The sequence below is a fragment of the Anarrhichthys ocellatus genome, unplaced genomic scaffold, assembly GCF_004355925.1.
Source record: "Anarrhichthys ocellatus isolate YVR2014 unplaced genomic scaffold, GSC_Weel_1.0 scaffold38, whole genome shotgun sequence".
In the NCBI taxonomy this organism is placed as follows: domain Eukaryota; kingdom Metazoa; phylum Chordata; class Actinopteri; order Perciformes; family Anarhichadidae; genus Anarrhichthys; species Anarrhichthys ocellatus.
In genome coordinates, this window is record NW_022280068.1 from 2,862,543 (window position 1) to 2,880,819 (window position 18,277).

General features: G+C 39.1%; 1 protein-coding gene across 1 annotated transcript; it reads left to right on the plus strand.

Annotated features, from left to right (window-relative positions):
* Positions 1–2,702: 2,702 nt before the first annotated feature.
* LOC116394175 (myotubularin-related protein 7-like) lies at positions 2,703–18,272 on the plus strand (the record flags this gene model as incomplete). The annotated part of the gene is made up of 11 exons (XM_031867051.1): positions 2,703–2,972; positions 3,715–3,840; positions 6,128–6,290; positions 6,455–6,612; positions 10,345–10,473; positions 10,737–10,871; positions 13,328–13,460; positions 13,625–13,734; positions 15,086–15,211; positions 15,329–15,378; positions 18,119–18,272. Coding segments are annotated over exons 1-11 (1,308 nt in total), but the record flags the coding sequence as incomplete, so codon positions are not given.
* Between the last annotated feature and the right edge of the window lie 5 nt (positions 18,273–18,277).

The window sequence follows — 18,277 nt, forward strand, 5'->3', positions numbered from 1 at the left end:
ATACATACATACATATATATACATACATATATACATACATACATATACAATTGGTACGGAAAGTATTCAGACCCTTTTACATTTTTCACTCTTTGTTTCATTGCAGCCATTTGCTAAAATCAAAAAAGTTCATTTTATTTCTCATTAATGTACACTCAGCACCCCATCTTGACAGAAAAAAACAGAAATGTAGAAATTTTTGCAAATTTATTAAAAAAGAAAAACTGAAATATCACATGGTCATAAGTATTCAGACCCTTTGCTCCGTATTGAGTAGAAGCACCCTTTTAACGATACCTTTGACAGTCAACAAGCAAACATGACACCGTGACATTTTTAATAAGAGTTTGGCACTACCTAACTTTGGACAAAATGGTGTATTTCAAGCTAACAATCGTCGCTGCCTTCACCGGGGAAGCCGAGGTATCAGACCGTGTAAAGTCACTCTTGGGGGGGAAGAAGGGAAGAAAAGAAAAAAAAAAAAAAATCACAAATTTGCCTCAGAGACAAAGACAGAGGGCTTTGTCATACGACACATACGACATCTTCTGTCCCGGGACCCTCACATCGGAACAGGAAAAACTCTTAGAGAGACCAACAGAGGAGGGATCCCTATATTAGGATGGACGGAAGTGTGATGTCATGTGTACAGAATGAACAACATAACTTAACATAAATTATGAATAAAATGAGAGTAGTAAGCCTAATAATGATGGCAATTACAACTAACAACTAACAATAACAGCAGAAGTGGGATAAAGTAGAATAACAGCGATGACAAAAGCTGTAATGGTATCAGAATCAGAATCAGCTTTATTGGCCATGTATGCGTGTGCATATATGAAATTTGACTCCGGTTACACATTGTTCTCATCGTACATGCATAGATAGAATATACAATAAGCAAGAGAAATATAAAAACAAGGACATTAAAGACAACAAAGAAGAACAGAGAAACTAAGCATAAACATTTAACATTTAAGTACTAGGTACAAAATAAATATATATCGAAGAATATATATGAGCATAAAGAACAACAATGGTTTTGAGATATTAGTGCAGAAGGTGGTAATAGTGCAAATGAAGATGCAATATGTCTGATTAATTGTTCATCAGAGTGACGGCCAGTGGAAAGAAGCTGTTCCTGTGTCTGGTGGTTTTGGCGTACAGTGCTCTGCTCTGTAGCGCCTACCAGAGGGGAGGAGTTGGAACAGGTCGTGTCCAGGGTGTGATGGGTCTGCAGTGATCTTTCCAGCCCGTTTCTTGACTCTGGAGGTGTACAAGTCCAGGATGGGGGGCAGGCTGGAACCAATGATTCTCTCTGCAGACCTGACAATCCGTTGTAGTCCGTTTCTGTCCTGTTTGGTGGCCGATCCAAACCACACAGTGATAGAGGAGCAGAGAACAGACTGGATGATGGTGGAGTAGAAAATAATCACCAGCTCCTGAGGCAGGTTGAACTTCCTGAGCTGGCACAGGAAGTACAACCTCTGCTGAGCCTTTTTCCTGATGGTGTCGATGTTGAGGGCACACTTCAAAGCCTAAACCGTGACAAAAGTAGTTACATTTAAAACAAACATTTAAGCACTTGGAGCAATGTGATCGATGTGTGGTATTGCTACAGTTGCATGACGACATAGTGACAAAGTATCAGTTTAGCGTAAAAGTTTTACAGTATATAATTACTTAATTACATTGGGTAACATAGAGTAAAAGTGTAACTTTGTCAGGAACTATATCCAAAATAACAGATAGCTAAAACACATACTATACCATTTAAAGACGATAGGGTAAAACGAATGAGTGACTTAATGAAAATAAATATTTTATGGAACAAAGATTCTAATACGAATTAAATAATCATTAAATCTTGCTGTATAAAGTTTCAAGTTCAGGTATCATTGTTATTGCACAAAAGTTGTACTAGCTACTATGGAAGGCATGTAACAGCTATGGAAGGCATGTAACAGCTATGGAAGGCATGTAACAGCTATGTAGCATCGCTCAAAGTGAGGTGTTTCGAGAGAGTTAAACCTTTACGATGACAATAAACTTGATTTAGAGTCACATGGATAAAGATCCAAAAAGACTGAAAAAGTGAGTACCAACATTACACAAAACCTTAAAATAGGACTGCAAAAAAAGTTAGTTTATCCAAAAGTATTATATGTTGTGAAATGAAATGTTAAAGTCACTCCGATTAAACTCCTCATTCATGGATGGATCACTACAGAAGAGGCTGCTGGACATTAAAATACTGAAAAATAATAGATAAAGATAGAAGAATAAAAACACATCAATTATGTAATTACACGATTTCTACATTTCAAAAAGCAGGATTTTACGCATGCTCTTGACACGAGCTGTGAGCCAGTATCAAGTTTGCAAAAATGAATGATTTAACTCTCACTCCCAATTTTCAAAATAAACTACAGGTTTTAAATTGATACAGAACATTAGGTATTAAAAACATTGGAAGATATTTTCCCGCAAAATATATAGGCTATGGTGAGCCATATCGTGTGCAACAGGAGGATGCAGAGACGCTATTCAGTATATCAGATCAGAATGACACTACTAAAGCTTAGAAACATTTCTTCCTGCGAATACGAATGCACTGAATTTTATTTTGAAAGGATTAACATCCTGATTAACCCGACAGTGTAGTACGCAGTAATGCAGCTGCTATCAGCGTCCCTACATCTACCACTGAGACAGCCTGGGTACCCATAACAACGGGCAGTGGTAACGCTAGTATCCCTTTTCCTTCCACTTTAATAGAATAAAGGAAATCATGGGAATTACTCCAGGCCACTGCGGGTACAGCAGCCACAGAGTGTATGCCTCATTTGTTGACTTACATCTGGGAATATAACTGCTGACTAAAAAACCTCTAAAAAACACGTCGGGACACTTTATCTCCATCTCCACCATTTTGGTTGTCGGTGATGGAGCACATCCGGACGCCCAAGGTAACAACACTCGGCATTTCAACATCTCGCCTGCCTCCGTCCGTAACACGGCACAATGTCGATCAATTCTCTGTAAAGCATCTCCGAACTGATGGGGCAGCCTGCAGGAAGACGTCCTCTGATGGGGGACACCATGCTAGCAGGAGGCTATGTGTCCAGACGGTGGAACCCTGTTTGTTTTGTCGCTTAGCGAATACTAACATACCGTTTTCACAGGAAACATCAAATCTCTGCGAAGCTAACATTATGTGTCCGATAAATGACTCATCCATTGAATCCCTAACGTAGCCAGCTCTAGTATTTGGCTATAATGATGCTCATGTGCTCCTGTTGCCAACGTTTTTTCTGACTACATATGGAATATGAATGTGTAATTATATTCTGCTCAACCATGATGTAGCATTGTGCTGGCAGACAGGCCAACCCCCCCATCACATCACTGGTCTGACGGTGTCTATAAACATGAATTAGTTAATAGGCCTATGCAGAATCTGTACTGATACACTCACTACACAAACAAATCCTCTCAACTAGTGCAAACACAATGACCTTGATTTTCAGACACTTTAATTTGAGCTCAGTGAAATCTGTCGAGTCATGCCAGAGTGAGCAGTTACTACAGTTAAATAATGCGTGTTGTGTTCATGTGTGTGTCTTAGTTAGTGAGGAGACATATTTCCTAACTATTCGTCATGTTTGATCCGAGTATTGTTCCATCGCTAATAATTTGTGCCTCCGGTAGGTGGAAAATGTGCGTCTCCTGGACCGGTCGTCAGGACAGAGAAAGGCCAGCGTCGGGACGCTCTACCTTTCTGCCACGCACACCATCTTTGTAGAAAACAACCCTGAGACACGCAAGGAGACATGGGTAAGCTGGGCACTACACTATGAGAACTACCTCTACACTTGATCTGGGTCACAGTCAAGGTGCATACATTTTATTATTAATAAGATTAATAATATGCACACTGTATTTGTCTTCGTCCATCGTCACACTGAACAACCTGTTGTTCCTGATGAATCCTGGCTTTCTTTCTTACTTTGCTGACTCATGTCCCAGTCTAACTCTGGATTGGCTATTGGCTCCTGAATAACCTGCTTTCAAGTATTCCTCTATCCATTTATCCACCAAGAAACAGAATATCTGCCTATTTGTAGATAACGATGTATCTTTATTGTTTTTCTGTTCTGCAGAACAGAAAAACAATTGCCCACATTTGTACCCTTTACATGTACGCCATGTAGCGTAGGTTTTTCTCACAACTATTCAAAGTACACGGGAGAATAATAGAAATGCTACCCTGACAATTTAATAAAAAATATCACATATTGGAGAAAGAACTAACCCGACTAGCCTGCTAACCCAGCTACAAAATGCAACGCAAGCAAAACTCAACCAATTAATGTGTTTCATTGAAGTCAAGTGTATTTTACGCACACATCATAAATCAAATCAAAACGGATAGTTTCTTTTCAAATACAGAATTAAACACAAAAAAGTTAATTAAATCAAATAAACCACATCTCCGAGTCCAGATATAGAAATCAAATGTTCATTGAGTAATCAAAATTAAATGAGGACTCCAGGTGAATGTCAATAGTTTATGTGCAAGTGATAAGGTGCGAGTGGCATGCGCGTGTGTTGGGGTGTTGTAGTTCCGTTCCAAAACTAAGGGAATATATTTCAGTTCACTTCAGTTTATTTCAGGGTGTTTAAGTGTGCTAGGAGAAGAAGAAGGAGAAGCCTGGAGAGTTTCAGTTAAAGAGACTTATCTTGATGAATCCCCGAAGTTAAGGAGGTCTCAAACTGGTCCAAGCTGTAGCGGAACACGACTCTTTGTTCACCACCTGCTCCCGGGATCAGCATTTTCTTATTTTGAGCTTAACAGGTCCAGAAACTGAATCATACTTTCGGTAACTTCATTAAAAACTCCCACTCCTCTCTTGGTTCTCCTCCATGTAGCTTTGGTTAGTTAATTGGTTTTCCCCCCTCCCCCAGCTCACAGGTGTGTCTCATTTATAGCCTCTCTTTCCCCACCTTCTTTTCCTGTCAGGTTGGAAAAGGGCTATTCTGTGTATTTCTGTTCTGCTACAGCCAACAGCAACCTCTCTCCTGAGATGTAAAGCAGAACGTAGTAGTATAATACTTAATATAGTACTACTATTTGTAGTGAATGGGGAAACTGATTTAGTGTAGGCTGAGATTGTGGATAGTTCTTTGGACAACATCCTAACATTAGGATATAGATTTTTTTGTTTATTGCTTAGTTGGAAATTATCTAATTACATTTAATAAATCTAAATATGTCATTCTACAGTTCCTCCTCTTCTGTATTATTAAGGTAGAATTGCCATGATGACAGGGCACTAGGAAGCTAGCCTTGTTGAGCTTCAGTATGATTTGAATCAAGCAGGCTGAAATCTCCATCTTGCATGTTTATATTTGTGAAAGAAAATCATCCTAACTTTTCAAAAGAGGTGCTATTATCTCATCACTATTCGTGATGATGGATTGTGTAAGTGCTGAGTCTCTAGACTCAGGAAAGAATGATCTCCTCCTTCCCCATTTTAAATCTCCTGCAGGAGGTGGTGGAGGATACTGTCCTGGCCCCCTGGACCTGACTAGATAAAACAGGCATCCAGGGGTGTCAGATTTCACCCAAGGCAGAAACTCTGTCAACCGGATTAGCAGAAACAAAAAAGACAGATTCCAATTAGCTTGTGTAAAAACATGACTGCAACTGTCTTCTTCTTCTTCTTCTTCTTCTTCTTCTTCTTCTGCTTCTTCTTCTTCTTCTTCTTCTTCTTCTTCTTCTGCTTCTTCTTCTGCTTCTTCTTCTTCTGCTTCTTCTTCTTCTTCACCAAACAGCATTCACTTCAGGTGAGAAAACCCCAAAAGATTCCTATTAAACTGATGTTGACATTCCTATCTGAGTAATATAGCTCACAAAACAGATACACAATAATGTGACTTGTGATGAGGCTATTTATTTTAATAGTGCTGATTGATATCACTAACTTCTGTTCACATTAAAGCCCCAATAGTTATTTACAAAATTACCTGAGAGAAATAAATAGAACACTGTGTGTGTTGTGTTTGTGTGCACCTCTTTATGTTGGATAATTGGATAGCTGTGTGTCTATGGGTGTTTCAGGTGTTGCACAGTATGGTGAGCAGTGTGGAGAGGCCACCCACCATCCCTGTAGGAAGTCAGCTGATCCTGCATTGTAAGGACTTCCGGGTCTTCCAGATCCTCATTCCGCAAGAGAGAGACTGTTTGGACGTCCACACGTCATTGGTCAGATTGTCACGGCCAGGTGTGTGCGTGTATTTATGTATGAATGTTGTTAAATGTGTGTTAGAGGGATTTCATGCACACAAGACTTGTCTGGCAGGGTGTCATGACAGGTGTGTTAGTGTAATGCTTTTACAGTATGTTAAATGTATATAGGATACTGATTTAAAATGATCCTCTCCTCAGAGAAGTACAGTGAGCTGTACTGCCTGTCCTTTAATCCCAATGTGAACAAAGTGGAGAGAGAAGAGTCCTGGAACTTCATAGACCTCATGGCCGACTTCAAGAGGATGGGAGTTCCTAATAACTTGTGGGTCGCTACAGTGGCCAACAGCGAATACAGGGTCAGTCCATCTGTTACTTGTGCGTAACGTGTAGAAATGTGTGTCGGGTATAAAAGTGTTTTTTTTTAAAGAGGAATAGAACAACCCGTCAGTTGGGGAGTTTGACTTTGAGAAGAGAAGAGATAATGGCTACATTTATTCTGGATGATAGTGTTAGAGATGAAATATATTTCATAAAACAGGATGGACTTGAAGTGAATTTGTACCTCAACTAAAGTTATACTCTGATATACTCTGTCTATGGTTCTCTTGTTATTTGGAGTGAATTGTATCAAGGCCATTTACAAGGTCATAGATAAGATAGTACGAGTCCTCCTTCAGCACTGACTGCTTATCAGCAGCTAGCTACCTTCTCTAACATGAGGTGTATACAACAGTCCTCTCAAAGTCAGACCATAGAGTATTAACTCATTTTTAGCTGGACCGCCGCATAGCGGGGCCAGCCCTATAAACGGCAAAGTCTGTCCATGACTGATTGAGTAACACTATTAGTCGGTTGAGTGTTAGCGCTTCTCCATCGACTCCTTCAAAATTAAACAGGTGCGACAGTGTTTTCACTTGCAAAATTTTACATGGGGAACAATATTTTCTAAGGTAAAGAGAAGCAGACAAGGTAGGCAATGCTCAAGACTATCTTTTCAAAGTGGTTGCCAGGCTGGCAACCAGGCATTAGCTTTTGGTTGCTGAAACTGATATTATGGTTGCCATTTTTTGTCACCTTATATTTTTTATCTGATATTTTACAAAATCTTAAGTGTCCTCAATTCCTGGTATACAAAATACCAGTAATGCAGTTCTAATGTTCTTCACAGATCCCTCCAAAATTAATCCAGCAATTCACTGGTTGCTTGTTCATCAGTTCTCTCCCTTTAAAATTTTGTTTTCTGGACCTTTGTGCTGACTCTGACCACAGATTCATTGGCCCTTAGGCACCGAAGTCTTGGATTGTGAGTTCCTTAAGTGACACCGACATCAGCTTGTCCATCATTTCAGAGATGATCTCCAATCTGTCTTGATTCTGCTTAGACAGATGATCCCCTCTCACATACAGCTGAAGAGACTGGGAGAGCCAACACCATTGTGCATGAGGCTCTAAAAATATAATATCCAATATTTAAATATCATTACTTCAAAACATATTTCATAAATATTTATTTATTTTGGCGTACATGTTTTGCTGTTTGTTTTCCCTATTTATTATGTCCCTATTTGGTGGTCAAAGAACTACCAAAGGCCAAGAATTGCTTCCCAATGGCAACCAGGCAACCCTCACTGTTGAGCCCTGGTAGGTAAAATGCACAAGCATTTAGCTAGCTAAGTTAGCTAGACCAGTGGTTCTCAACTGGTCTGGCTGCGGGACACACCATCACCCCTTAATGACAAGCCGCGACCCAAATTATATATATATATATATATATATATATTCAAGAAGTCTAAAATAAATTATGTAACAGAATTCATTTTAGAAAAGTTATTTTCACTGAATTGCCCTGCAGCTTGAAATTCAGTTCATTCAGGGTGAATAGAAAAAGCCACAATATTATATTTTTCTCATCTTCTAAAAAGAGAAATTAGTGTGGGAAAAATTCACTTATATAAGTCTGTCCAGTCTAATGACTCTCTGGATATTTTTCTCTTTTGGAAATCATCCTATGATTTGACTTTCGCAACTAACACTTTAATAGTCCTGCTCTGCTCTCTATATCCTCGTCTCTCCCCCGTATGTCACGGTATGTGTACATCTCACTCAAATCAGGAAACTTGTCAGAATGCCCATATTTGATTGGCTGAGCTTTATCACATGATGTGATTCACAACGCATTGGTCGGTGTTTTTCCTGCACAGCTGAACAAGTGCGGTAAATGCTGGAATAATTCCTCTGCATAAAAAATGCCCTTCAGAATAAGATTTCCATTTATTTATTTTTGTCAGGCAAAGGCCCGCGGTCACTGAAAACGGGTCCGCGACCCAAAAGTGGGTCCCACCAGTTGAGAATCACTGAGCTAGACTATATGAGCATAACATCTTGACTGATAGAATAATGTAGCCTAAATTAATGTGATTTCCTAGGTGTTGTTAGTAATCGGTTATTACTATCACTGAAACGTCCCTCTATTGCTGTTTGTATTCCTTGAAAGACAGAGGAGGACAGAAGACCTCAGGAAGGGACAGATGAGGAGAAAGAAGCAGGAGACAAGGATAAGAAAGTGTACAGGCAAGGGAAACAAGAGAGAAGAGGAAAGAGAGAAAGATTAAACAAGCTCACAAAAAACTTCCAAAGATAGGAAGTTATGATGTGACCCAAATTAGCCTGAAAAACAAAGGTTGTACTATACTTAAAATGGTTACGTTTTAGAAAAATGTCTGCATTTTTGTCAGTACTATATTCTTCACATCATCAGGAGGGTTTTACAGCAATGGGCAGACATTTGACTCAAACATAGCTCAACCATGTCATTTGTTATGCTACTTCAGTACACTTTAAGAACAAATATTACTGGGACCAGCACAGAAAATTATTTAATGTCCAAGAATTGACATTATAGACAGCCTGACTACCCGTGTACCAATTTGACAACAATTTTTAGCACATTGATCATACACTGTCCAGGTTTTCACCTAGTCTTGTTCAGCTCAGTCTAGCTTTAGACTTTATATTATTACATTATATTCACTATGCTGGTGGACTGCATATAGAATGCATATTCGCAAAACTTGTTTTAATATTAAATTAAGAAAATATAATTAAATAGTTATATATTAATCAGGAATAGGCACTCCTGTTCCCTAAAGGAATAGTTTAAACACTTTTCTTTCTTAAAATTAGTTTAAGATAGATAGGTAAGTGTACATGGTCAATTTCAAATGTTTAGTGATTATGTCCATGATATTGTTGTAATGTCCCATTACTGCACATTATGACCCAAGTTTAACACAAGGACTGTACTTACTGGTCCTTGCCAAGAAATAGTCTAACATGTAACCTCCTGTAGAAAGTTCCACAAACAAGATACAACACATTAATTAGTGAGCTGCAGAGGTGCTGGTAGACATATTATGTTGCCTTTGGACAGAACTAAGCTTACCGTTGGCGCTAGCTACATATATTGCTTGTAGACTTAAGAGTGGTATTGATATTCTCATCTTATTCTCAGCAAGAAAGTCAATAAGCGTATTTCCTAAAATGTTGAATGTTTCATTTAAAGTGATGTCATTGAAACCACACATTGTGAGTCCTCTTCACTAACATCATTATAAACACAAAGGAGAAAGTGATGCTCTTGATGTTTGTTTGGAATGATAGAATAAAGACTTCTAACATGCATATGGCTGTTCATCCCCCCAAACCAAGTCTGAAAGCCTTCAATAGTCAAGAATATACGTATATTCATAACATCACTGTACTATAATACATTACTCAGAAGCCTTTCAAATGCTGGTACTTGTGGTAAAAAAATACATTAAGTTGCAGAGTGACCATTCCGGGAATGTATAGTAAGGACTTTATTAATGAATAAGTTTGGCAATATTCTGTACTTTATTGTCAGCAAATGCCATGAAAAGACCCAGACTGTTTTTGACATGTTTTTTGTCAGCTTTATCCTTTAGCCTTACACTAGATTTGACTGCCATCCGAAATAACTCTTAATATACGTGGTGGACAGAAACATAATTCAGAAATAACAGTTTCTGATGTGTATCAAACTTGTGTGTGTGTTTGTCCTCTCCCAGGTTTGTGATACGTACCCATCACAGCTGTTTGTTCCAAAGTCAGCCACATCCGCCATCATCGTGGGCAGCTCAAGGTTCAGGAGTCGAGGACGATTCCCTGCTCTGTCCTACTTCCACCAGGACACACTGGTCAGTGTGATGTGCACACACACACAGGAATAATCATGTGTGTATATCTTTTGAAAGATTGAACCGTTAACTTACCCTTTAAGTAAGAGTTGAGTTGAGTAAACAACAGAATTATCCAGATCATCAAAATCAAAATAAGTTTGGAATCAGTGATGTTTTTTCTACTTTCGACTTTTCTACTGATCCAAATGGAAACATTAACCACATCTGGACTAGTAAAATGTGTAATGTGATAAAGATTATGATGTTTCATTGTCATCCAGGCAGCAGTGTGTCGGTGTAGTCAGCCACTGTCCGGCTTCAGTGGACGCTGCCAGGAGGATGAGATGATGCTGCAGGTTGTGATGAAGTCCAACCCTGGCAGTGACTACATCTATGTGGTGGACACCAGGCCAAAGGTATCTTCTCCCCCCACTCTCTTCGTCACTCACACATCCAAGTATTACAAGTTAATAATATGAATATACTATAGAGCTATATACACAATATACAATAAACATATTCGTATTGAACCGTTCGATACGAGGCTCACGGTTCGGTACACATTACGAACTGAACAATATGTTTGAATAATACTATTGCATTTATGCAGAAGCTTAAATTGTGGATATAAATAAATATATCTCTCGGTGGAGCCACTGTGCTCAACATGGCAACCCACCCGACGTAACAGACAAGGTGCTGTCTGACACTCCCACCACGTAACAGACAACGTGCTGTCTGACACTCCCACCACGTAACAGACAACGTGCTGTCTGACACTCTCACCACGTAACAGACAACGTGCTGTCTGACACTCCAACCACGTAACAGACAACGTGCTGTCTGACACTCCAACCACGTAACAGACAACGTGCTGTCTGACACTCCCACCACGGAAGAAAAACATTCTACTCTAGTGAGCCACGTTTGTTCTGGGAGGCTATGCTAAACTAGCTTAGCAAGAAAACCAACAGCAGGACACACGCTACAAACTCTCCCCGCAGCGTTTAGGTAGCTACTCCCTACTGATTCAAACAGGGCTAAAGGTATATTTATAGCCGTGGATATGAGACCTACTCTGGAGTGGAAAACCAGGCTGTACGAACATGCTTAATGCTATTGAGCCCCGTGACACTACTCAATCACGAGCCCATTTCACCAAACCATAATTCCTGCTTTGTAAAAGAAAACTGTAGCGTGAACGGCTCCTGCCCCGTGTCTAAGCGGGGAAGGATTATGCAACTAACACGGTGGTAACTCCGTCGTCTGTCCCACCTGAAAGGATATACGTTCCTCTTGGAGGTGTCGGAACAATACCTTCGGCCTTTTATCTCACCCCGTAGCTGAATGTTAGGATTTCGGAATTATTGTCTTTCTGAAAGTCTTTTACGGCTATACGCCCTAGGCGCTTTCAGTAGGATGTAACACTAACACCCAGTATGAATAGTTATGTACATCGTCTATACTTTACTATTGCCTATTGTGAACATTCTCACCATTTTATGACTAACACTGCAAAGTCTTCACCCAGGGTACTCACCTTTAAGTTCCTCTGGTAGTTTCAGTCATCACATCTTATCACACCGTTAACGGACAGGGGAAGAGGGTTAAATTGTTCTAAAGGACCAGAATACTTTGTTTGGCTTCAGACACTTACAAATGGTAAGGCCGTGGTTTTATTAAAGTTTTTCACACAACAATCACATACTACAATTTCAATTCAATGAAACAGTCTCTGTGCTACAATAACTAATTCTAACACTCCTACTGTAATAACTTTTTCATCTTAATCAGCTTTCACTGATTTGCTATGAGGTATAATCCAGTCACTCTGGAATGCTCCCCCTTTTTCTCTTCTCTCAGTCTCTGCTCTGCTGTTTTCCTGCATGTTTTGCAGGCTCGCTCAGTCCGCTCTCTCTGTGAGTTTTTTCTTTTTCCTTTTTTTCATGCTGTCCTTTGATAGCAGAAAGGTCTTCTGTCCCCTTATAAGTGGGTAAGACAGCAGAAGGGTCTTCTTGTCCTCACTTCCTAGGGGGTAAGCCCCCTAAGTGTCTATTCAAGAAGTCTGTCCCACTCTCTAGTTGGGGAAAAGCCCAAACTCACAGTTTCTCTGCTTCTTTTTATGCTGATAAAAAGCTGGCACCTCCTTCAGGTTCATGAGTCACTCACACATGAGTCCTCCTCTTTCTAAGTCAGACACAGAATGTAACTGGTGTGATCCTGTTCAGAAGAGGAAGGATTGTATAAGTTTTGAGTGACTATTTTATATAAGGCGTCTATGCAGTTTATATGGTTAATCACGTCTATCAAAAAATAAAACAAGTTATAGGTTTAATCACTTCTATCATGAATTAAAACAGTTTATATGTTTAATGGTTATACTTTGAATCAAAAAGGTTACAGGTTATTATAGTTATACTGTTATGCTTTCATACTTTTCTACGTTCTTTCAACAAAACAAAAGCCCAAACAGAGAATCAAATGTCCTAAGCACCCACTGCTGCTCTGACAACAGACGGCCAGACGTCACAGACTACACAAAGCTAGCTGACTGTAACGACACATTACCTCACTACTGAATGGAGATGAAGAGCCATGTTCTTCAGACACGCCCCCTTGAGAGTGTCACCAGCAAGGATTTGGCATTTCTACTTTTTTGCTGTATTGGAAACGTACCGAACCGTGGCACCACTGTATCGTATTGAACCGAACCGAGAATTTTGTGAACCGTTACACCCCTAAAATATATATATATATATATATATATATATACATACAGTATATATATATATATATATATATATGAGCTAATATTCACATACAGTACTGTGTGTGTGTGTGTGCGTGTGTGTGTGTGTGTGTGTGTGTCCAGCTGAATGCCATGGCAAATCGAGCAGCAGGTAAAGGCTACGAGAATGAGGACCACTACACCAACATCAAGCTGCAGTTCATTGGCATCGAAAACATCCACGTAATGAGAAGCAGCCAGCAGAAAATTATTGACGGTGTGTGCGTGTGTCCAGAACAAATTATACAAAGATGCAGCACGAGATGGAAAACAGAAAACAGCTATTTTCAAGTTATCACACAGATCTGTTATCAGTAAATAATTCAGACTTTCTCTAATAGCATCTCTCCTCATTTTCCTGTGTCTCTCTGTTCCATGCAGTGGGCGAGATGAGATCTCCGTCCATGACTGACTTCCTGTATGGTCTGGAGAACTCTGGTTGGCTCAAACATATTAAAGCCATACTGGATGCGGGGCTCTTCATAGCAAGAGTGTGTACTCAGACAGACATACACAAACCCACACACAGGCAGGCGCTCAGACAGACACACTCTCACAGCTACCACAAATATTTCTATAATCTGTCTAAAAACGTATAAAACCTAGGTGTAAATACAACAAAGAATCAATGATGATCTTTTCAAGCTTTATAGATTAACAGTTGGTGACTATATGCATCATCATGCTATTACGGAAATGGTCACAACATAATCAAATTCTCTTGAGGTAGCACGCATTTTAGGAAACCGAAAGATGGTGAGAAAGCAAAATTAGGTGTTTACTGCTAGGTACAGTGTGTAGTATTTTGGGGGATCTATTAGCAGAAATGGAATATAATATTCATAACTATGTTTCCATTAGCGTATCATCACCTGTAACTAATAATCGTGTTTTAGTTAGCTTAGAATGGGCCATTCCTATCAACATAGGGAGCGGGTCCTCTGCACAGTGTCCACCGTGTTGCACCGCTTTTTTTCTACAGTAGGCCAGAAGGAACAAACCAAATACTGGCTCCAGAAAGAGCCTTTTGCATTTTTATGTTACCTGAAGGCCATTGTAGTTCTCCGACACTCTGCGGTAACGTGAGCCACAGAGTGCAAAACTATGCTACTTCCAGCCACTGTCGGACTTCCATTGCTCCTTGAGTAGTGTCATAGTGTCATTGTGGTAAGGATGGCCAACGGCTTTACTATGGTTTTGCACTCAGACGCTCACTTTACGGCAGTTCTGGAAAGGGAGGAGTACTCAGAGGGGTAGTTAGTTACCACTAGATGCCACCAAATCCTGCACACTGCCCATTTAAATGGCAAAAGAAGGCAACTGGAAATACATTCCCTGTTGTGTAAACCAGTGATGCATTGTCAGCTGTCAATGTACTCAAGCTACATAATAAAGATATGCAACTACAAGACTGTTGTAAATCCCAGATGAAAAGCCAATAAAGGTGAGACATAGCATTTTTCATATTGACACATGGCATATTAGTTATAAGACAGTAGTCTACAATAAGTTACATAAACAATTTTTCATTTTCTATTTTCAGTATAATTTAATATGATTGATTAATAGTATCTATTTATCCATTCATTGTTTAGTCTACAAAATATGAAAAAAAGAATTAAATAATAATAAAAAAAACATTGCAGGGACCAAGCTTGAAAATTGTTTGCTACTGTGATAGCTTGCAGTCAAATGCTTTCTCATATTATATTATTATATGTTTTAGAGACCCAAAGATCCACTACTCAAGCTTGATGTTTTTAAATACAGGGCTGTTTTTGGTCTGAATGCCTGGTCAGGTTGCTGCTGTAGTTTAACTGCTCTCTCCCTCTCTCCCTTTAGGCAGTGGCCGATGAAGGTGTCAGTGTGTTGGTTCACTGTTCAGATGGCTGGGACAGGACGGCCCAGGCCTGCTCTGTAGCCAGTATCCTGTTGGACCCATACTACAGAACCATCAAAGGACTCATGGTAACACACACACAATACTGACAATTCTTATTTGAAGACCATCTCAGTTCTCATCTCTGATTCTTGCTCTCTCATTCTCCTCCCTTCCTTTCCATCTCTTCCTCTTCTGTCTCCTAGGTGCTGATAGAGAGAGACTGGGTCTCCTTCGGACACAAGTTCTCCCACAGGTAACTGTGGTCGTCTGACTTAAACAGACTACAAACAACAGTGTCTGTAACATCATTACAATAATTATTCTTACTTTATTTTGAGAGACTACAATAAAACTAGTTTCATGCAATGGATAAACAGAAAGTTTATATCTCTTTTTGTTAGTTGTTAATGGGTCAGTCCTGTGATAGTCTGGCATCCTTTCCAAGGTTTACCCCACCTCTCGCTCAATGTCAGCTGGGATCAGCTCCATCCTGTAAAGCAGTGGTTCTCAAACTTTTTCTGTCACGCCCCACTTTGGAGGAAGAAAAATGTTCATGCCCCACCGCCCCAACAAAATTGTAACAAAATGGTCCATGTTGAACTTCTATTGAAATAACAACATTTTGACTCCTCCATCTGTGCTTTTTCAAATATTAGAATAAAGAAAATTGCAATCACTTTCAAGTAAACCAGATTGCTCCATCAGACAAAAACAAATAAAATGTGCAATCACTTTGTTAGAACAATGCAAATGAAGTTCTATCTGTGCAAAAAATAACTAATATTTGGCAAGAAAATAGCTTATTGTGGCTGCAATTAACGTGTTTTTCACTGAATATATTTTCAAGATAATAATAAAGTGCAACCTGTGAAAAACTAAACAAAACAAGTTCAAATATTTGGGAATAAAGAGTTTTACACTGCATATCTTTTCAAAACAACAATAAGGTGCAACCTGTGCAAAACAAAATTAGTGCAGATATGTGTGAGCCATCAAGTTTTATCAGTATTAGTGGCTGCAATGAGCCTGCTTTCCACTACAAATCTTTTCAAAACGGGGTTGCAGACTTGATACGGCCACTCTCAATTCATGCTCAATATTGAGCTTAGATCTGAATTTTGTTTTGAGAGAGGCAACAGCAGAAAAGCCAATCTCACAAAGGTAGGATGTGGCGAAGGGACGCAGAATGCCCACAGCCCTCTGTCCGATGACGATGAGTGGATGCTCCCTCTCCACACCAAGCCAGAACTCACTCAGTGTTTGAGCTGTAAACCTCAGCCTCCGGGTAGAGTCGGGTCGTCATCTCGATAATGTCTCTTCATTTTGCACACTAAGCTACACATGTGAGTCGTCAAGGATCTTGGCCGCCATGCATGCGCAACCGTAACCTGTTAACGGCGTAACGTAAACATTTACCCGACAGTACAGGCATTTCGCCATGTATTTATTAATGACTTAGTTTTATGTCCGTGTACTTTGTATTTTGTAATATGTGAAGTTCTCAATAAAGTTCTTGAAATAAAAAAATTCTGCATTTCCCCCTGCGCCCCACATGTAATACCACAGTTTGAGAAATACTGCTGTAAAGGATGATTACAAATAATGGATAAATGGACATAAATCACATATCCAAAATACCATACCCAAAGTACAGAAAAAATAAATACAAAAAGTAGAACAATTTATAAAAGAGAGAGGGAGAATAGCACATTTTTAGGTTGAAATGACCTACAGCCTTCTACAGCTCTTACATGACAAACTCTGCAAACACACCTTCCACAACAACATGTTATAATCACCACTTTATGATCTAAGTTTCTTTTTTGAATGAAAAAACATCCACCTATGAATTCCAGTTTTTACACATTTCCATATTTACCTGTCAATGTTGACATTGAAAGCCTAGCAAAACGGTCTGGCTGGAAGACTTCTAATGTGAACGATCTGCTGCAATCATGATTGCTTTTCATCAATTGGGAAAAACAGAAAAGTAAAGAACATGGATGTTCTTAAGAGAGCTGCAGGTTCTTATAATGCATCCCTTCACCGGAATTTATTGATGAATGAAAACAGTATTTCTGTTAGAGAAGAGAAAACAAGAGCAGCAGTGTGGTTTGTATGTTTCACTGAAGAAAATATAAATAATACAGAATTTATCAAGACAAAACATAAACATGGAGGAAGTTTTGAGTTTACATTAATGGGAAATCAAGTGGGAATATAAACCTATCTTTAATCTGACTGTACAAAATAAAGGACAGTTTTTTTTCTCTCATTGAGGTAAATAATAAAGGCCACTATTTGAGAATTTACAGTAATAAACAAACTTCCATTATTCGTTTTCACCATTTCTCTTTTTATTAATAAGCTTGTCTTGCAGTTATTCTAAAATAATGCTTAATAGCTAGACTTTTGTTATTATTCCAATGAACAATGAAGTTCTTAGCCAACAGTGTTGTTTTTATTTGGTTGTTTTAATAAATGTGGTGAAAGCTATGTATAATAATTTGTACCTTACCTTGAACTGAGATTAACTTGTTTCTTGTACATTAATTGAATTACTTGTGAAAGTTTTGGTAAAATTGGATTTGACAAAAGCCCAAACATAATATTTCACATACCTGTTGAAAGTTACCAGAGCTCAAAGTGACAGTCGTCATACTGCTAATATTTCATGAGGATGTGAAATTGAGCAAGTAAATCTTAACATTTGTGATGCCCTGACCACTGCTAATCACTTATTGTTACTGAACAAATAAGTAAATTTAAGTTTTCATTATATTAATATAATTATTTATTGTCCTTTCAATGTCAAATGTCCTCTTTCTTGTTCCTGGAGGAACTGTACAGCACTGAAGTGTGTCTTATCCAGCTCTTTAGAATTGAGACTGTTTTATCTTCATGTATGTCTGTTCAATATTTAATAAATAATTTGTTTTTTTTGAAGGGTGTGTAGTGTGATGGACAGTTAAGACGGAGCTGTGTCTCTACAGGTACTCCCACCTGGATGGAGATCCCAAAGAGGTGTCTCCTGTCATCGATCAGTTTCTGGAGTGTGTGTGGCAACTGTCTGAGCAGTTTCCGTGCGCCTTTGAGTTCAACGAGCGCTTCCTCATTGCCATACACACACACATCTACTCCTGTCAGTATGG